Below are 22,269 nucleotides of genomic sequence, written 5' to 3'. Positions count from 1 at the left end.
TAATACTATTTTAAAATTACATCCTAATTCACACACCAAACCAATAACCAAATTCTTGACTAAATCTAATTAGGTAGGGAAAATAATAACTTGAGTTCTGCATTATGAAATCAATTGTTAAAAGTCTAAATCATATCTGAAAATAGTTACTAACATGCCTAAAGTGCCTTAAGTGATTTAACAACAGTTTAAGACTATTAGGCATGTAATACTTACTGGGTAGTCTGATCTAAGTAAGTAATAAGTCTGTCTGCTTCTTCTTCTAGACGTTTGTTAACATGATGAAGATATTCAGGAACCTACAAAGATAGTTTTTTATATTATTGCTTTCCTCCCCATAAATCATTCAGAAAATGTCAAGTCCAAAAGATCCTGGGAGCAGCCCTGTCAAATGTGACAGGGTTGAATCATATGTAAAATTATAGGTAGAGTTTATGATCCCGAATTCTGGCCTTTAAGAAGAAAGAAAAGAAAGGAGCACCTAAGTGAGAGAAGAGCATTATAATGTTGGGAAGATAAATGCAAAGGGAAGTTTATGTTCTACAAAGTAAGACATATTGTAAGAGGCAGTAGTTTTATTAATCATGATTTAAAAATACCTCTCTTTCTTGCATCAACTTTTGGCCTTCAGCTGCATAGAGCCGATTAGTTTCTTCCAAAAATCGTTGTTCAAAAGAATCTTGATAAATCTGGGAGCGGGTAATAAAATAAATCAGTTTGTTTATTCAATAAATATTTACCAAATATCCTCAATTTGAACAGTACTATGAATGTTTTTTTTAAAACAAAACAAAACAAAACACCAAACTAGGGATAGCAATCAGCTCTGTAGGTAGTAAAGTAACTTACTTGCAAATCAGAGAGCATACTTAAAAGACTTCGGAGTAAACTTCTATCAATTGCTTCACCATTTCTTTCTCTCTCGATCAAGAGAAGAATGCCATCAATTGTCTTATTTTGGACTTTCTGATCACTTATAATATGAGCCCTAAATAACTCCAGTCCCATGTCCCTAAAATAAAAAAACACATAATCTGGGTTAAATGACAAGACCACTTCTGAAGACACTTGCTTAACATGTTACCCATGTTAATTATGGTTCTAGGATTTGAAGTAGCAATTGTAAAAGGATAACATCCACACAGGTTTTCTGAACAACATTATTAGATTAAAGCATACAAGGACATTCATTTTCTCTTTAATGAGAACTAAAGCTCAATGCTTGTCTTTCCCCATAACTAAGTTTTGTTGTACTACTTCCTCTAGTGGATTACTTCCTTGGTCAAAGCAAGAGATAAAATTAGCTCAAAGACAAAATAATTTTCACTGACTGGTACTGAAAGCTTATTTACTCACTTATTAACTGGCTTCAGTACTCCAAACTCAGTGTACTCTGATATTGCTATGTTTATATGCTAGGCACATGGTAGGGGAAAGAGTTCATTATACTCTTCTATTTTTATGTATTCATGGACTTTTCCAAAATATTGTTTAAAAATGAGTAAACACTTGATGATAAGTAGCAAACATGATTCACTAATTAATATTCCAGAGCAAACTTTAATCTTCTTACTTAATAAAAGTCATCTTCATATACTATCTTCAACATTAGTGACAGGCAAAATATAATTTAACTTCCTATAAATAAAAGGCTAGAAGCCAAATGGGCATTTTTAAGAGAACAGTCACAGCACTACTCGCTATCTTTCAGTAGTATACTTAAGATTTATACCATGATTTGTAACAAATCTTCATTACATTTTTCTGGTATCCTTACCAAATAGAGGGTAGCATTGAATTCTGAAGAACATAAGTTCTATCCAGAAACAAAAAAATGCTCCTGATCATGATCTGTCAATGAAAAAGATAAATCAAACAACTTTTATATTTAGTAAAATTGAAATATTTGCTCAATAAAATAAGAAAACTGAAGGTTTTTACACTAGACTATAGACTATTAGGATTGAACATATCTACCTGAGATTATGTCCATACCATTTTCATCAAACCATTCTATTTTCTTAATCCTTGTTGTGGTTGCTAAAAAAGAGACACTTACAATGGTCCTTTGACTTCTTTGCTACATGAGAAGTAATTGAAAATAGAAATGGAATCAAGCACTCAAGTCTTCCTTAGTAACAATGGTGGGGGTGAAGCTAACTTAAATTCTACCTGTATCAGTCTAGGTGTGGTGGGTTGATGGACTTTTAAGATTTTAATTTACAGAACGTAAGGAATAAAAGTAATACTAGGGGCTGGGGTTATAGCTTAGTTGTAGAGCAATTGCCTAGCATGTGTAAGGCACTGGGTTTGATCCTCAGCACCACATAAAAATAATAAAAAAGGTACTATGTCCATCTATAACTAAAAAATATATGCATTAAAAAAAAAACTAATGCCAGACTAGGGAGAAGGGAAAATAATACCCTTCAGTGTGACAAAAAATAAAAAGGACTCTAAAAATGCTGGTTTATGGGCTGGAGTTGTGGCTCAGTGGTAGAGTATTTGCCTAGCATATGTGAGGTCCTGGGTTCGATTCTCAGCATCACATATAAATAAATGAATAAAATAAAGGTTCATCAACATCTCAAAAAACTGCTGATTTACCTGTAATTCAGAGTTTTAAAATTTAAAAAATTTGTTTCTAACTCAGAAAAAGAGCAACTGAGATTGTCTCCCTATTACAAAATTTTTAAAACTAACATCCTATATGTAAAGAAATGTGTAAACTACAATGTTTAGCTGAAATGTAATACTTTTCTCAACTCACCATTTGCCTACAATGATTCTGCCAGCATCTGTCAATCTTCTTTAGAAAAAGAACACTATCCAATGAATCCATGAGATATATGTTAAGGGTTTAACACAAGTGTGAATGTGCATTTGTTTTAAATATGAAGTGCAAATGAAACCAAACAGTACTTAATATATAGTAAATGAAATCAAAGAGTACTTAATTATAGAACAAAATGCTATTTCTTAAGCCACAGAAAAAATCTTAATCCCACTAAAATACACCTTTAAAAACAAATCAAACATAAATGAGCATCACGTTTTTAGTCTATGATTTCCCTTAAATCATCTTTCCTCTAATGGAAATTCGTTAGGACAAAAATGGTAAAGACAAAGAAATTTTATTTACATGAATACCATATGTAGATTTGGATCTAATTAAAGCTGAATAGTTAAAATTTTGTTTCTTCTCTAGAAACACAGGAGGACAAAAATAATGAATCTAGAAGTCATAGGCATTCCACTTTAAGCTGGGTTAAACAGTAAGGGACAGGAAGGAAGAAGAAAAAATTTTAGGATTTTTTGTTTTTAAAAGGATATTCTCTGAACTGATGAATCTGTGCTTTGATATGATCTTCACAAATCTGTCTCAGCTGTTTGTACAAGTTTGCAGAAATCTTGTAAGAACAGAGATTTTCTACAGCCTAAAAGAATAAACACACATTTTGTTAGAGAGCATTGGGAATGTTTCTCAATTATTTATATGAAATTCTTATTATTTTGTTATTTTTACTCTGTCAGCTTATTAAGAGGGATTATTCATCCATTTAAGACATGAGGTAAAAAGACAAAACATATTAATGTGGGTGGTGAATTTTTTTTATAACCAACATACTGTACCAAAATAAAAACCAAATTAATATATTTATTATAGTTGTATAGGTTAAGAATGGAAGGGATCAGGCTGGGGATGTGGCTCAAGCAGTAGCGCGCTCGCCTGGCATGCGTGAGGCCCGGGTTCGATCCTCAGCACCACATACAAACAAAGATGTTGTGTCCGCTGAAAACTAAAAAAATAAATATTAAAATTCTCTCTCTCTCTCTAAAAAAAAAAAAAAAAAAAGAATACCACTGCTAGGTATGAAAACTGTCTTGTTTTGGCCAGGCACAGTGGCACATGTCTATAAGCCGCTCAGGAGGTTGAGGCAGGAGAATCCTAAATTCAAAGCCAGTCTCGTCAATTTATCAAAGCCTTAAACAATTTAGCAAGACCCTTTCTCAAAATAAAAAGGGACTGGGATTTTCCCTGGTAAAATGCCCCTGGGTTCAATCCTTGGTACTAAAAAAATAAACATTGTCCTGTTCTCTAAAATGTTAATCATTTTCACAAATAAAACTCCATGTTTTTTTCTTATGGTACTAGGGATTGAACCCAAGAGCACTTGACCACTAGGCTACATTCCACCCCTTTTTATTAGACTTATTCTCCCTAAATTGCCCAGGCTGGCCCCAAACTTGTAATCCTCATGCCTCAGTTTCCAGGGTTGAGTCGCTGGGGTTGAGCTACAGCATGAGCCACAAACACCCAGTTTCCAATTTATTTATTTATTTATTTAAAAAATATTTTTAAGTTCCTGATAGATCTTTATTTTTTTAACACATGGTGCTGAGAATTGAACCCAGTGCCTCACACATACCAGGCACGTGTGCTACCACTGAGCCCCAGCCCCAGACCCCCCAGTTTCCATTTTAAATTTAAAACATTATGGTTGTGCTGGGCTAGGTGTCATATGCCTGTAATCCCAGCAACTCAAGAGGCAGGAGGATAACACGTTCAAAGCCAGCCTCAGGAAGTTAGTGAGAACCTGTCTCAAAATAAAAAATAAAAATGGGCTGAGGATATAGCTCAGTGGTAAAGTGCACCTGGGTTCAATCCCCAGTATCAAAAACAAACAAAAAAATGATAGATGGCTTAGGTACTCCTAATGTAACTGAATTAAAACTCATTTATACTTTATTGGTTTTCTCAACAGAACAAAACAGTCATTATTGCTAGCAGTACTAAAATGAATATGACATAATTAAATACCAAGGAGTTTTGTCCAACTTTTCTGTTCAAGAATAGTTAAATAAACCAGGCTGGGGTTGTGGCTCAGTGGCAGAGTGCTTGCCTCACAGATGTGAGGCATTGGGTTCAATCCTCAGCACTACATCAAAATAAACTAAATAAAGATATTGTGCCCATGTATAACTAAAAAATTTTTTTAAAAGAATAGTTAAATACAGAGGTTTTAAAATTTGCAATCTGAATAAACAATTACAAAAGACTGCATTTTCACTTTATACTAATATTTGAATTAGACCATATTATACTCAGATCCCAAAAGGACAAGCTTCTTACATATATCAAAAGACTTTAGAGCCAGGTGCAGTGGCGCACACCTGTTAATTCCAGCAACTCGGGAGGCTGAGACAGGAGGATCATAAGTTCACACCCAGCCTCAGCAATTTTAGCAAGGCCCTAAGCAACTCAGCGAGACCTTGTCTCTAATAAAATATAAAAAAGGGCTGGGGCTAGGTTCAGGGGCAAACACTATGGAGAGTTCAAAACCAGCCTCACCAACAGTGGTTGCTAAGCAGCTCAGTTAGACCCTGACTCTAAATAAAATACAAAACAGAGCTGGGGTTGTGGCTTGATGGTTGACTCCACTGAGTATAGTGGCATATACCTGTCATCCCAGCTACTGGGGGGAGGGGGCTGAAGCAGGAGGATTTGCAGTTTGGGGCCACCCTGGTTAATTCAGTGAGAACCCACTTAAAAATTAACTTTAAACAGGGCTGGGGATGTAGCTCAGTGGTAGAACATTCCTGAGATCAATTCCTAGTATAAGCATAAAAAGCATGGTAAAACTAGTGAACTCTGATATAATAAATCTACAATTATAACTGGTGATGACTTATGTGTAACACACCAAGATTCCTTTCTCACCACAACAGAAGATAAAAAAAAAATCCATTAAAATGGACTTCAGGGGAGCATCCAAGTTTTGTTGGTTGGAGTGGAACTTTATAAATATGTACTAGGTAGTCACATTCCCAATTATGCAGGTAAGTAAATATATTAGCAAATGAAAAGAAAGCTTAAAGGAACCCACAGGAGAGAAGTCACCACATCTTACCAGGAAACAGCAACCCAATTAGATTCAGCAGCCATGGAGGAACAGGAAAGCCAGTCTCCTCTGGCCACAATCCACATGACCTGGGGTTAGGCCACAAATGCCTAAGGGTATGTTTATTTAAAGAGCCTCCCCACTCATACAGGTCCTCTAAGTACTGTCCCTCTTCCTCCCTCATTATTCCTCTCATTGTATTTCTGTTCCTTTTGAATTACTGATTCATTTTCTCAGCATTTCTCATTTCCCTCCTTAGATTTTGTCATATGACTTAGTGCATACCTCATCTTCTCCACTTTTCCCACTTCAGGTACTTCTCCAAATCTTATTTATCTCATTTCCTTCTGCTGTGTTTGCCTTTCTCCCATAAAACAGTTCTCGATATATCTAAATATTTATTTTTTAGTTTTCAGCAGACACAACATCTTTGTTTTTGCATGTGGTGCTGAGGATCGAACCTGGGCCACACGCATGCCAGACGAGCACGCTACCACTTGAGCCACATCCCCAGCCCCCTCGATATATCTATTTATCTCCTCAAATAAGACTATATTTCCTTACCACTCAACTAGGTCCCACTTCTTCCAATAATCTTAACTGCATCAGCTGCCAGTGACTCACATAAAACTCCACCATTCATACCGCACTGACTTGTCCATAAGTCAGTACTATGCATCTTTTTGTGTATATCCTCTCTCTACTTGACTCTACATAACAGAAAACAATCACATGAACATGTTATAGGGTATTGATTTAACATTTGAGCAGCCATCTTAAATGTTAACCACCATCTTATGAGATAAATTTCACTTCCCTGTACTTCCTCTTACCCCAATTTCCCCCACCCCCATTAGTGATCTATCCCATGGTACCATAACCCTAAGCCAATTTCAGAAGGACATGACCCCTTGACCCTGGAATGCCCCAAGGTACCATCTAACAAAGCGAATCTCATGCTATTCCCCACCCACGTAGCTCTGATGCAAGCACCCCCCCCAGTCTATCCCATAGCACTACTGCTACAACTCCAAAACCCTACCCCACAAAAACTGAACATCCGAATATCTTGAGTGCCTTCCTCCACTCCATAGAGGGATGGCCTTTATTTGTCAGCTTTGACAAATAAACCTTTGTGTGGATCTCTGCCTAGTCTCCATTTTTCTTGTTCCTCGCTTTCCTTTCATTGGTGCTAAAACCCAGGATCAGGTTCCCCGGCATGCCTGCTCCCCTCTTCGAGGGTCATTGAGCATCCCCAGGCCCTGATCTGAAATCCATCGTAGGATCAGGCCCTCCATTCTGCCAAACACCCTCTCTGCACCCACCACCAGACATATCAGGTAAGATCCCTGTCTCTGGTTGACCTAAACGACCTACGGTGATCCCAGGAAATGACTGTGGATAGTCTGGCATTCCCAGGGTTACCATGTGGTTGGGGGCACCCCCAGCCACAGCTTTCACTTTTCATCCCTACGGTCAATGGCATCTATAGGCGGTCTTTTATTTGGGTCCTGGGTTTTGGGGGAAAAAAAAAAAACACCGAGGGTGATTGGGAGTTTTCCTGGTGAGACTACCTGTAGGCCTTGGGTTAATCTCTATGGGCTTTTGTCCCTACTATATAGTCAAAACCAGGTGCCCAAGTGCCTCTATGGTGAAGACCTCTGAGTGTAACTGTTCTCTGACTAGGTGATACTAGAGACTGAGGACACCCTACCCTAAACTCACCTCCTTTACATCTCAACATGGGCAATTCCTCGTCCATTCCCTCCCATAGTCCCCTAGGCTGCCTCCTGGCTAACCTAGGGTCTCTCTCACCCTGGACCTAAAGCCCCAAAAACTTATCTGCTTGTACAATTAGATCTGGTCTCAATATCCTTTGGATAACGACTTTAAATGGGTTGCTTAAGGGCACTCTAGATCCCAATATTATTAGGGATCTTTTCAACTATTATACGCCTTCAGGAAAATGGAAACAGATCCCCTATCCTCAGACCTTCTCTTTCCTTCCTTACAAATCATCCTTCTGCTCTTCCTGTTCTCTGGCCTAGGTTCTGCTAGCTCTTAAACCCTCTCTTCTCGACCTCAGGACCCTCTCTGAAACCCTAGACTTCAACCCCACTGTCCAACTCCCTCCCTACCATTCTCCACTTTCTGCTCTTACTCTTCTGGGACCTCCCTCACCTACTTTCAGTCCAACCGCTACTTGCTCTTGCATGTCCCCCTCTACCCACCCTGCACCTCTGCTTCCCTTTGATTAAGTAGCAAAGTTGGAGGAAGTTGCCAGGGTACACGTTCCTTTCTCCCTTAGTGACTACTCTCAAATCGAAAGGAGGCTGGGATCCTTCACTTCCAATCCTTCAGGGTACTCTTGGTTTTTTGTTTCCTATCAGTCCTGTTTTTTACTCAACTTTGGAGTTTTTAAACATCTGTAACATTGCAATGGAGATTCACCTGCAAAAAGCTACAACGCCCTTACTTTTGTATGTGTGCACACTGTGTATTGCGTTATCTGTCCTTTTGTGAATGTGTCTATGTCATGTATATGACATCAAGATTGGCAAATTGAAAGCTCATAAATTTAAAAAAATGGATCCAAATACCTTTAATTCACATGATTTAAGAAGGTTCAATCTAAACTGGGTAAAGAGATGAAAGTAAAGATGTCTTTAAAATTAAACTTAACTCACAAGTCTCTCTAGGTGGTCAAAGAATAAAATGTTGATGTCTATAAAATGTCTAATACCCATTGTTTCTAGGACTTTTCTTCAACATGGAAGAAATAACTACTACTGTTCAATACACTTGTCTACTATCTTGGTAAAAATAAGTGAAGTAGATTTGACATGGGATTACTCATCAATGTGTTTGTTAGATATCTGATTAACTTACAAGGTTAAAATGCTAACTGTTAAGTACACCATCAAGTACCCTTAACTCCTTGCATTCCATTGGGTAATATTATTGATGTTTTTATAAATTGGTAAATGAAAAAAAGTGGGGGGGATTAAAGTTGCTTTGTCATTCCTGGAAAAAGATTACTAAAAATTTAAAGTCCCAACAGGTATAATTCTATATACTTGAATATTGTGTTTTCATGAAATGGTAAACAGATGTGATTCTCTATACAAAGGTTTATAGAAGATTTCTGTATACAAAGGCCCAAAAGTTTTAATTGCTCCAATTAAGAGTACTATAAATAACAAAGTATTCCTTTTTATTAAAATGAAATAATTTATCTAAATTCAGAATTTTACAGGGATTGTTTCAGAATGTGAACAGAAAAGAGGGTTAACAGATGGGGAAAAGAAAATTAGAAGGTTCTAGGTATGGAAACCATATTTAATAGAAGGAAAAGAAAGTGTTTCTAGATAAGAAAGTCCTTACGTGATGAAGTAAATAAGAGGGTTTAAATAAGTGATAAAGAAGGTCTATCTAAGTTAGTTATATATGTATATGAAACAATCAGTCAAGGCTATTTAAGGTTTTTTTTTTCCATAAGGCCAAATGTTAATATACTGATATAAACCAAAGTTTAATCTATGTGTTAAAAGGACAAGTATTTCTTAAAACATTAATTTACCCATAACATTGTGTTAAGTTTTTTTTTTTTTTTTTTTGAGCAAGTAATCACGAAAGAATTAAGGACTATACAACTGTGGTTAAACAACAACTGCTATTTTGGAATACTGTAATGTTTTTACTCTTGTTAATTTTATTTTGTATTTTCCTTATAAACTGTCTAATGTTGCCTGTTACTGTTTTGCAGAGGTATTACTTGAAGAACACACAACCTGGGTTAATTTAATATAATAAGCTATCACCTAGATAGTATACTAATTCAGATCCCAATTAATAAAAAGGGCAAATGACTGTAGGGTTGTGGACATTAAAGTTAAAGCCCAGTACTCTGTTTAAGACTGGTGAAACTGATTTGCTAGATGTTTAAGACGAAGATTTTAAAGATTAAAGTTAAATTAAAAGGGCCAAGAAAACCAATGTTTGGCTCTTGCCCTCCATGAGTCAGTCTGAATCCATAGAACAGGGAACTCCTCTAAAAAGCTTTGTAACTCTGGGCCATATAACCTTCTGATCAGAGAGATTAGTAAGGTCCCTGGAGAACAGAAAGCCAATCAGTGAACTTGCTATGAAGAGGAGGGGTCATTGGAGAAGGGAGACATCCCTAATGATTCCAAGGAAAGCCACATGGTCAGTAAGATCTGAACCCATCCTAGCACAAATGGCATTAGCAGAGCTAAAATCTATCTGCTCAAGTTCTCCAAGAGTGACTTCTAAATGACTCTTTAACAGCAGACAGAAACAAAAGTCAGTTTGACCTGCTTCATCTTAAACACCTAGCAAAAACAGTTAAAATCAAAACACAGCCATTCCTGGGCATTTAAAAAAAATACTAGTTTAGTATAACTTAGGACATACATTTGTGTTAGCCCCCCCAAATAATTAAGATCTAGAGACTACAAAAGAGAAATTCTTAGGAAGGAATGCCTAATAACTATCAAGTGAAACTGTCAAGTCAGAAGTTTTTAGTTCAAGGTCTACAAACATTAAAAGTTAACTGTTGTGTTTACATTCCTGATAACTCTGGGATGTTAAAGATTTACATTCCCAAATAAAGGCCTTGTCCACTCTGGCCTTATTATGGAAAAAAGCCTCAGCCCTCACACCTCCTAATGAGAGATTATTGGCTTCTCTCATTTAATAGCAGGTCTTGTAGGCCTGAAGAGCTCCTTGGTAAGGCCCTACTAATGTGAGCCCTTGACACAAATGGGGTATTCAATTTGTTTCCCTACTAGCTGCCCTGGGGTTATGGCAAGCCTAGCCACAGGAATAACCACACCCATTATCTATTTTCATCAGCTCTCCAATCAGCTGATAGGGGGTAACCAACAAGTACCTGAATCTATATTAACCCTCCAGAATCAACTGGACTCCTTAGCCTCTGCGGTCCTATAAAACCGCCATGGACTGGACCTATTAACAGCAGAGAAAGGTGGACTTCGTCTATACCTACAGGAGGAATGCTGTCAATGCTGATATAGTCAAAGACAAGATAAAACAACTCCAGGAGGACCTTGAATGTTGGAAACAACAGCTCTCCTCTGTTGGAGGATGGCAGCTAAATAACCCCCTTCTTGAGTGGGCACTTCCTTTCCTGACCCTTCCCTTTGTCATAGGCCTTCTGAGAATGCTTGCCCTCTGTGTCATTACATTTGTTCAAGACCAGACTCAAAAAATCTCTAACCAGCTTCTGTTACAGAACTACCAACCTTTCACCAAAATTGGGCTATCCAGGGTCAGCATCACCACCACCTCCTGACCCTATTACCTCAATAACATCCCGCACCCCTAACAAGGGTCCAGATGCTGCCCCTTCCCATCAGGAAGAAGCTACAGAAGATTGACCTACGCCCCTGTCCCTTAAGGTCCCCAATAACAAACAAAAAGGGAGGAATATAAGGTATTGATTTAACATTTGAGCAGCCATCTTAAATGTTAACCAGTATACTTTTTCTAAGAATTCCCCCCACCCCCACTAGTGGCCTACCCCATGGTACCATAAACCTAAGTTAATCCCAGAAGAACACTACCCTTGACCCTGGAAAGCCCCATGGTGCCATCTACCTAAGCCAATCCTATGCTATTCCCCACCCACCTACCTCTGATGCAAGCACCCCCCCCAGCTTATCCATAGTACCACCACTACAACTCCAAACCCCTTACCCGACAAAAGCTGAACATCCGAACATCTCAGGCGCCTCTCTCCACTCTATAGAGGGATGACCTTTATTTGTCAGCTTTGACAAATAAACTTTCATGTGGATCTCTGCCTGGTCTCCACCCTTCATTTCTCGCTCGCCTATCTCTTGCTTTCTTACTTTCCCTTCACATGTATCTATAAATTTTTCATTACTTTTTAGGCTTTGGACCAAGTGAATACATTAACTATTAAAAAAAAGCATGTATCTACAACAATTAACAATATGTCCCACATATAAAAGGGACTTCTTATAAAACCAGAAAACATGTTAATTCCAACAGAGTATGCCAGGTGCTATAGTGGAGTTACGCAGAGAGATGGTGCTTCTAACCCAGACTTAAGACAGAAAGTCAGGAAAACTGGCAGAGTCCTAAAGATTCAGAAGGAAATGGATAAAGAGCTAGAGGGAAGAGTGAGAATTAAGCTGGACTTTATGTGCATATAGCTTCATCTGGGTTTAGCTGAAAGGTAGTTTTAGAAGTTTGAGGTGGGAAGTGGGTATGGCTCAGTGGCAGAGCACATGCCTAAGAAGCATGAGGACTTGCGTTCCAATCTCAACACTGCAAAAAAGGTTTGATTCAAGAAAGGCAGGTGAATTTTGAAGGTGAATTTCAAAGGGAACACTGCTTCTCTAATTCAGCTTTGGAGGCTACTTAAAATGTAGAGCAAATCTAATAATTTTCCTTCCTCAACAATCATCCATCAAGTAATCTTCATGTACTGTTATGAACAAAGCTCCTAATTGGTACAACCAAAAAGCTAAGGACAGAATAGTGGTTCATTATCTACTATCATTTATGTTAAAACATAAAAAAAGGGTACAAATATGCCAGTAGTTTTTATATAGATAAAACATCTCTAGAAAGATGATCAAAAAACTAATAATGTGCTGGGGATGGGGCTCAGTGGTACAGTGTTTACACAGCATGTATGAGGATCTGGGTTCAATTCCCAATATTATGAGGAAAAAAAAGAAGATACTAATAATATTACTAAAGAGGGTAACTAGCTAAGGAATTGGTAGATGGGTTGGAAATAAGACTTTTCAATACATGCTCTGTAAAACCTTGGGGCTTTAAACCAAGTAAATACATCATTCAAAAAACTTAAAATATGGGCTGGGGTTGTGGCTCAGCGGTAGAGCACTCGCCTAGCACGTGCGAGGCCCTGGGTTTGATCCTCAGCACCACATAAAAATAAATTAATTAAATAAAGGTATTGTGTCCCACCACAACTAGGAACAAAAGACTTAAAATATTTGCCTTATCCAAAAAAAAAAAAAAAAAACCTTTCCATCTTCCCCATCACCACACTTGTTAACATGACATCCAAGACCCCCACCTTAACATTTTAGTCTTACGATTAATAAGCTTACCACACAACCCTATGATCTAAGCACTATTTTCTTGATTTTGAACAAGGTTTGTTTGAAGCAGTCATGTGTGCCAAGAACAGTAGCTTCCAAAACTTTAACTTCAAGCCACATTAAAAAATTTATTTATACTGTCATGTATAACTAAAAAGAACAAATAAAAATTTTAAAAAGAAATCAATCTTGGGGCTGGGATTGTGGCTCAGCGGTAGAGTGCTCGCCTAGAATGTGTGAGGCCCTGGGTTCAATCCTCAGCACCACATAAAAAAATAAAGATATTGTGGGGCTGGGGTTGTGACTCAGCGGTAGAGCAGTTGCCTAGCACATGCAAGGCCCTGGGTTCGATCCTCAGTACCACATAAAAATAAATAAATAAAGGTATTGTGTCCAACTACAACTAAAAAATAAATCTTAAAAAAAGAAATCAATCTATCTACCTGCAGTGCTAGTGATTGAACCCAGGACCTTGTGCATGGTAGGCAAGTGCTACCACTGAGCCACACAACCCCAGCTCCACATCTCCAGCCCTTTCTAAATTTATTTTGAGACAGGGTCTCCCTAAGTTGTCCAGGCTATCCTTGAACCTGTATTCCTCCTACCTGAGCCTCCCCAGTACCACCACACATGGCAAGAAATATATATATATATATATATAATAATCTCCTGCACATAAAATAAATGTATGTACTTGAAACAATATCTTCATAAAAGTACATAATCATTACCATGCATGATACACTAATTATCTTTTTTTTTTAATTTTTATTGGTTGTTCACAACATTACAAAGCTCTTGACATTAGATTGAAGTGGGTTATGAACTCCCAATTTTACCCCAAATGCAGATTGCAGAATCACGTCGGTTACACATCCACAATTTTACATAATGCCCAATTAGTAATTGTTGTATTCTGCTACCTTTCCTATCCCCTACTATCCCCCCTCCCCTCCCCTCCCCTCTTCTCTCTCTACCCCATCTACTGTAATTCATTTCTCTCCTTGTTTATTTTCCCATTCCCCTCTCAACCTCTTATATGTAATTTTGTATAGCAATGAGGGTCTCCCTTCATTTCCATGCAATTTCCCTTTTCTCTCCCTTTCCCTCCCATCTCATGTCTCTGTTTAATGTTAATCTTTTCTTCCTGCTCTTCCTCCCTCTCTGTTCATAGTTGCTCTCATTATATCAAAGAAGACATTTGGTATTTGTTTTTTAGGGATTGACTAGCTTCACTAAGCATGATCTGCTCTAGTGCCATCCATTTCCCTGCAAATTCTATGATTTTGTCATTTTTTATTGCTGCATAGTACTCCATTGTGTATAGATGCCACATTTTTTTTATCCATTCATCTATTGAAGGGCATCTGGGTTGGTTCCACAGTCTAGCTATTGTGAATTGTGCTGCTATAACCCAATCAACAAATGGGCCAAGGACCTGAACAGACACTTCTCAGAGAAGGATATACAATCAATCAATAAGTACATGAAAAAATGCTCACCATCTCTAGCAGTCAGAGAAATGCAAATCAAAACCACCCTAAGATACCATCTCACTCCAGTAAGATTGGCAGCCACTATGAAGTCAAACAACAACAAGTGCTGGCGAGGATGTGGAGAAAAGGGTACTCTTGTACATTGCTGGTGGGACTGCAAATTGGTGCGGCCAATTTGGAAAGCAGTTTGGAGATTCCTGGGAAAGCTGTGAATGGAACCACCATTTGACCCTGCTATTGCCCTTCTCGGACTATTCCCTGAAGACCTTAAAAGAGCATGCTACAGGGATGCTGCCACATCGATACACTAATTATCTTCCATTGTATCTTGCTAAGGGGGTCTGGGGATGTGGCTCAAGTGGTAGCGCACTCGTCTGGCATGCGTGCAGCCCGGGTTCGATCCTCAACACCACATGCAAAAAAACAAAGTTGTTGTGTCCGCCGAAAACTAAACAATAAATATTAAAATTCTCTCTCTCTCTCTCAAAAAAAAATGCTAAGGGGCTGGGTGTAGCTCAGTGGTAGAGTACTAGCCTATGCTGCATAAGCCCCTAGGTTCGAATTCCTAGCACTACAACCAAACAAAAACTGTTAATCACAAACTACTACCTTCTTACTTTGCGGGGGGGGGGGGGGGGGGGGGGGGTGTTACTGGGGATTGAACCCAGTGGCATTTTAACATGGAGCCACATTCCCAGTTCTTTTTATGTTTTACTTAGAGATAAGGGTCTTGCTAAATTGCCATAGCTGACCTCGAAACTGCAATACTCCTGTTTCATTCTCCCAAGTCACTGGGATTACATGTGCCCAGCTACACATTAATAATTTCAAGAACCTACTAGCACATAAACACTTTAGGAGCAAGGACTAAGAGATTTCTATATCACTGAGGTGTCTATCCAAATGTGCAGACAGTAAGCACCCTGTAATCCTAGCTACGTGGGAGGCTGAAGGAAGAGGATCAAAAAGTTCGAGGTCAACATGGACAAATCAGTCATAAACTGTCCCAAAATAAAAATAAAAGGACTAGGTAGGATTTGGCTTAGTGATAGAGTGCTTGCCTAGCAGGCAAAAGGCCCTGAGTTTAATCCCCAGTACCAAGGGGGAAAAAAAGGAATGAGTGTTTACTAAGTACTACTATATCCTATTAGGTGCTGGGATAGAAACAGGAATAAGAAAGTGTTAAATCACAGCCAGGCATGATGGTGCACACCTGTAATAACCAACTCCTGAGGCTGAGGCAAGAGGATTAGAAGTTCAAGGCCAACCTCAAGAATTTAGCAAGGCCCTAAGCAACTTAAGTGAGACCCTATTAGCAAGGCCCTAAGCAACTTAAGTGAGACCCTATTAGCAAGGCCCTAAGCAACTTAAGTGAGACCCTATCTCAAAAAAATAAAAAGTGCCCCTGGGTTCAATCCATAGTACCATAAATTACTAATTTAGAGTTTGGGGATGGGATGGGGGTAGGGATTAGCTCAGTCCGTATAGTGCTTGCCTTACATGCACAAGGCCCTGGGTTCTATCCCCAGAATCACCAAAAAAAAAAAAAGAAGAAAAGTTTGAGGGGCTGGAGTTGTGGCTTGGTGGTATAGTACTTGCCTAGCACTTGTGAGGCACTGGATTCGATTCTCAGCAAATATATATTATATATATATATAAAGGTGCTGTGTCCATCTACAACTAAAAATATTTTTTAAAAAAGTTTGAGAGGGCTGGGTTGTGGTTCAGTGGTAGAATGCTTGCCTACCATGCATGAGACACTGGGTTTGATCCTCAGCACCACATAAAAATAAAATAAAGATACTGTGTCCACCTAAAACCAGGGAATAAAATATTTTTTAAAAAGTTTGAGAGAAGCTCTATTTTATTCCATATCTTTGAAATGTACTTTTGGAAATGTATTAATTATTTTACATCTCACTAAATAACACTTTGGTAATTCTTAGAGTTGTAGTATAATTATTGCTAAAATAACCTCTTATCTCACAAGCACCTATTTGTATTAAACAGATTCTAGTTTGACAAGTCCTCTAAATAAAACTATCTTTTAATTAAGCTTCCAATCATTAGTGGTAAACAGTCTTAAATTCTTTGAAGACAGTTGGGTATAAAATATAAGCATTCTATCAAGCTTTTAATATTTATTCCTCCAAATCCCAACAACTCAGAAGGCTGAGGCAGGAGGATTGCCAAGTCTGAGGCCAGTCTCGGTGATTTAGTGAAGCCTAAGAAACTGAGGGAGACCCTGTTTCAAAATAAAAATAAACAAAGGGTTGGGAATGTATATCAGTGGCAAAGCACCCTTGGGCTCAATCCCCAGTACTAAAAACAAAAAATCTTGTTTGAAAATTTTTAAAAAAAACTGAGGCTGGGGTTGTGACTCAGTGGTAAAGCAGTCACCTAGCATGTGCAGGACCCAGGTTCGATCCTCAGCACCACATAAAAATAAAGGCAATGTGTTGTGTCCATCTACACCTAAAAATATATATATATTTTAAAAAAATAAAGGTATACAAAAGAACCCACCACACACTGCCAAGAAAATATAAATGTGTAGCAAATGAGTTGCAAATGTTCACTTAACAGACAATAAGAAAACTACTAAATTCCCACCATGGTGCTGAACTTTATAGTCATAGACCTAAATGAAGTGGGTCCCATTTTCCAAAGAGTATTTAAAGAAAGAAAAGCACACCACAACTTTTCAACATCTGACACAACAATATAAATTATCTCTTTTTGCAGAAAATAAACCAATCATGCAATGAAACCTAAATTACTTTTCTTTTTTATATCTAGTCAACAGGGTTTAAATAAGACTGAGAATTAGCAGGACTAAGAATTCAGTCTTGCACATTTTTTGAAACACCAGTGATAGTACTGATTAACAATTTAGTAAAAATAATACATAATATATAACTAAGCTTAAAACATCAATAGAGTGACAACAGTTTTACTTAGAGAATACTACAGCTAGTGATGAACACTTAAGAATCTCACTATTCTCCTATAATCAATCCTTGACTGCTTAAATAACCAGATTTACAATAAATAATAACCTATACTCAGATGGATGCACAATCTGTTTCCAGTCTTTTTTTTTTGGGGGGGGGGGAAATCAGGGATTGAACCCAGTGGCCTGTTAACCCTGAGCCACTTTCCAAGCCCTTTTTTATTTAAAGACAGGCAGGGTCTCACTAAGTTGGTAAGGGCCTTGCTAAGTTGCTGAGGCTTGCTTTGAACTTACGATCCTCCTGCCTCAGCCTCCTGAGTCTCTGTAATTACAGGTGTGCACCAACGTACCTGGCTGCTTCCAGTCTTGTGGTCATCTACTCTATAAATGAATCACTAATAGAAAGGTTATTTTAAGATCCATTTCACAGAAAGCTAACCAAAGTTCCCATTACAAATGACATACAAAATTATTTTTAGCTGAGTATAGTGGCACATGCCTGAAATCCCAGCAACTTAGGAGGCTGAGGCAGGAGGATAGGAAGTTCCAGGATAGCCTTGGCTACTTTGAAAGAACCCGTCTCAAAAAAAAAAAAAAAAAAAAAAAAAAGTTCAGAGAGGCAGCTCAGTGGTAGAGCACCCCTGGGTTTAATTCATAGTACCACAAAACAACAAGGACAAAAAGTGGTGCATACGAATACTGTTCCTAGAGAGGTCCTATTATTTTTCCAATTCCACTAATGGTGTCTGCTGAAGCATATTTATTTGTAATGTAATCTAGTTATCAACCAGCTGTTCTAACCTAGTGTGGATTTAGAATTTCAAAATGTCTTTATTACTCTAATAAAATGTAATTTTTAAATAAAGGCTTCTTTTCTTAATGACCCAACATATATTATAATTGATAACTAATACATATCAGAGTGTCCGTTAAATACTTTTTGCAATATTTATTTACAACTAAACAACCTGGTTATATGGTTAGGGTCACTAACCTATTTTGAAAATGAGAAAACTAAGACTTAGCAAAGTAACTGGCCCAAAGTTTTATGACCAGTGACAAATCTCTACTCTATGGCAGACAAATCAACTTTCAAGCTAGTTCATTTAAACATAATCCCATCTGTAATTGATCAAAAACAAACAAGCAGCCAGGCACAGAGGTACATGCTTATAATTCCAGCAATTTGGGAGGTAAAACAGGAGGATCACAAGTTTGAGGCCAGCCTCAGCAACTTCAGTGAAGCCCTAAGTGACTTACTGAGACTGCCTCAAAAAAAATTTATATATAATTATATATATGTATACATATATGTATAAAAAGGGTTGGGACATGGCTCAGTGGTAAAGCACCCCCTAAAGTTAAACCCCCAGTATTCCTCCACAAAAGAAAGCAGCAAACAAACAAAAGAACCAAAACCAAAACATTAACCACTGCCTCACTTGTTCAGGATTTCAAGGTTGTCAAGGAAAGGTAATCTTAAAACTGAGGCATAATTCTCATTTTAGATTACTTAAAAAGACAATGCTTGCAGAGCTGGGGATGTAGCTCAGTGGTAGAGGGCTTGCCTAAAATTGCTGAGGGCCTGGGTTCCATCCCTAGTATCAGGAAAAAAAAAAAAAAAGACAATGTTTGCTTGTAAATGCTCTCTGAGCAGCATGTTCTGTTCTAGAAATTAAAAACTTAAAAAGTAACACATGCAACCCACCTAAGGGAATTCCACATTTCAACTTTAAAGCAAAAATGGTTTTTCAAGTAGAAAAAAAGTTATGTGCCAGTTAAGTGTTTACATCAGGGAAAGAAGGGAGAGTAGGGGTTTGGAGACATTGTTTGGTGTATCTACATATTTCTATTATTGCTCATTTTTAGGAGAAACTTTTAATTACACTGAGTTAAAATCAAACAGCACTATAAAATTACATTACATATGAAGTCACATTGTTACATGTAACATTTCATATAACATTATGAAATAATATTACCTCCTTTTGAACTTGAACATCTCAAAATAATCTAATAATCCAAAGCAGCATTTATAAAGTTAAGGTCAAAAACAGTAAAAGAGCTACAAACATGCTTTTGAATTTATTATGGCAGAAGCAATAAGGTACTGAAACAGAAAAGTTGTAATATTTGTGACTAGGGTAAAGAACTCAAATGAAGAACAGCAGGTAAAACTTTTAAAGTACAAGAAAGCAAAAACAGTAAAAACAATGTATAAGCTCTTGGAAGAAAAAAATTAACAGAATCAATGTATCAAGTAAAGTATTTTTAAGTCAAATACTCAAGGTAAACAGGGTTAACAATTACAATTAATGTTGTTCTACATGTAAAACATACAAAGCAAAACATTATTGAAATTAATGTTGTACAGCAGCATATCAAAATAAACACCACGTACATACACAAAAGAAAAAAAAAAACTGACCAGCTTTGATGACAGTTTTTCCTAAAGTAAAACAATTTAATTGCTACAAACACTGCACAACAGTAGTATCTGCAGTGTTGTGGTATTATTAATGAAGTAGCATGGAAGTGAAAACGTGGACTAGGAATTCAGCATCTCAGTTTAATACCCCTATTCTTCCAATACACGACCCTGGGGAAGTTACTTAACTTCTCTCAGACTCAAGTCTCCTTGTCAATAAAATGGGGATAATAACTACTACCCTTATCTATTCAGAAAGAGTTTCTGTAATGATTAAATGAGATAACAGAAGATTAATCCACTTTGCAGGTGGTTATACACACTGTATGAAGAAAATACTGGACCACATGATCTCTTAAGGCCTTTTAAATTCTAATTCCATAACTCCATTTTTATTAATGTGCAATTTAGGAATCACATAATGTAATATAACAAAAAAAAAATCAAGTGGACTTTTTTTTTTTTTTTGATATGAGGGATTGAACCTAGGAGTGCTTTTTATTTTGAGACAGGGTCTCACTAAATTGCTGAAGCTGGCTTTGATTTTGTGATCCTTCTGCCTCAATCTCCTGAGGTTCTGGGATTACAGGTGTGAGCCACTACGCCTGGCCTGTTACCCTTTTGATCTTAGGTTAGGTACTAAAACTCCTGTCTGTTTACCTTTCCTCCTCTGTAAAACAGATAAAAGGATACCTGCCTTATCTATCTCTCAACATTGCTTAGAAGAATTGGATGTTTGTAGCTGGGCATGGTGGCACACACCTATAATTCCAGCATCTTGGGAGGCTGAGGCAGGAGGATCATGAGTTCAAAGCCAGTCTCAGCAAAAGTGAGATGCCAAGCAACCATCTCTAAATAAAATACAAAATAGGGCTGGGGGATGTGGCTCAGTGGTCCATTGTCCCTGAGTTCAATCCCCATTACAAACAAACAAACAAAAGAATACATCTAGGGGCTGGGATTGTGGCTCAGTGGTAGAACACTCGCCTAGCATGGGCAGGACCTGGGTTGGATCCTCAGCACCACATAAAAATAAAGGCATTGTAAATAATACACCTAAAAAATAAATGTTAAATAAAAAAGAATACATCTACTTTGCCAGGCACAGTGGCACAAGGATCAAAAATTCGAGGCCAGCCTCAGCAATTTAGAGTGGGGCCCTAAGCAACTTAGCAAGATTCTGTCTCAAAATGAAAAAAAAAAAAAAAAAATGAAAAAGTGCTGGGAGGGCAGGGTACAGTGGCACAGGCCTGTAATCCCAGAGGCTCTGGAGGCTGAGGAAGGAGGATCACAAGTTCAAAGCCATCCTCAGCCACTGAGTGAGGCCATAAGAACTCAATGAGACCTTTGCTCTAAATAAAATTCAAAAAAGGGCCGGGGATGTGGCTCAGTGGTGAAATGCCCCTGGGTTCAATCCCTAGTACCAAAAAAGAAAAAAATAGATCCCAAATTAGATAATTAGATCCCAAACCTGTTTTCTGACTCCTAATCCATGGTTCATCCATCAGCATACTACCTCTGCAACTAAAATATGAAAACTATAAATACTGATACACTGAACCAATGTAATTTCTTACAAGATTTATCAAACTCAAGCCAGTGTATTCAGAAGTATTTTTTAACACCAAACTGCTGATGCTGTAATAGAAAATTAGTTTTTGAATTGGCTGTTTATGTCAAAAAAAAAACAGGGCCAACTCTCTTGGAAGTTAGCAGTCTCAATCAGTAATTGCTCTGGACATTATATTTAAGTTAAATCTTTCATTTGTTAAACAAAAACAAATGTGAACCTCAGGTTAAGTTGCTGGGCTATAACCTGCTGCACGTGTCTAGGTTAAGGTGTGTCTTGTAGACCAGGAGATAGAACAAACATGAAGAGCAACAAAAACAATGGCAAAAACCTACTTCAGGGACTGGGGTTGTAGCTCGGCAGTAGAGCACTTGCCCAGCACGTTAGAGGCCCTGGGTTGGAGCCTCAGCACCATATAAAAATAAATAAATAAAGGTGTTGTTCTGACCACACCTAAAAAATACATTAAAAAAGCTACTTCATATTAGTATGTGAGGTAGAATAAAGAATGTGAATAATATCTGCATGTCTTGAGGACTTTCCTATATGTGGATGACACGACTAAGCAAGAATTGTCACAATACAATGACATGTCACCAGAAATTATTTTGGGATCTATGCTACAGGATTCCATAATAGGTGAAACCTCAAATATACCAAGATATACCTAAATGAATCCTTATTAGAAGGGTCTAAGTACATACCCATAGTTTATGTGAGAATATGTGGTCTGATTATAAGAGTACACTAATTAATAAATTATAATCAAAAGTGAAC

At 37.6% G+C, this 22,269-nt stretch overlaps 1 protein-coding gene across 1 annotated transcript in view; it reads right to left on the bottom strand.

Moving 5' to 3' along the window:
* The window catches only part of Cul4b (cullin 4B), a 46,383-nt gene that overhangs the window by 20,453 nt on the left and 3,661 nt on the right, over nt 1-22,269 (bottom strand). The window contains exons 4-9 of the mRNA XM_077793904.1: nt 3,334-3,437; nt 2,771-2,840; nt 1,778-1,851; nt 850-1,012; nt 600-689; nt 217-299 (exon numbers count right to left, since the gene is read on the bottom strand). Coding sequence (XP_077650030.1) covers nt 217-299; nt 600-689; nt 850-1,012; nt 1,778-1,851; nt 2,771-2,840; nt 3,334-3,437 — 584 coding nt within the window. The remainder of the gene's footprint in view (nt 1-216; nt 300-599; nt 690-849; nt 1,013-1,777; nt 1,852-2,770; nt 2,841-3,333; nt 3,438-22,269) is intronic.

Source organism: Urocitellus parryii, chromosome X (genome assembly GCF_045843805.1).
Source record: "Urocitellus parryii isolate mUroPar1 chromosome X, mUroPar1.hap1, whole genome shotgun sequence".
In the NCBI taxonomy this organism is placed as follows: domain Eukaryota; kingdom Metazoa; phylum Chordata; class Mammalia; order Rodentia; family Sciuridae; genus Urocitellus; species Urocitellus parryii.
Note: the sequence above shows the minus strand (reverse complement) of the source record. Positions and strands in the feature narration are given on the sequence as shown.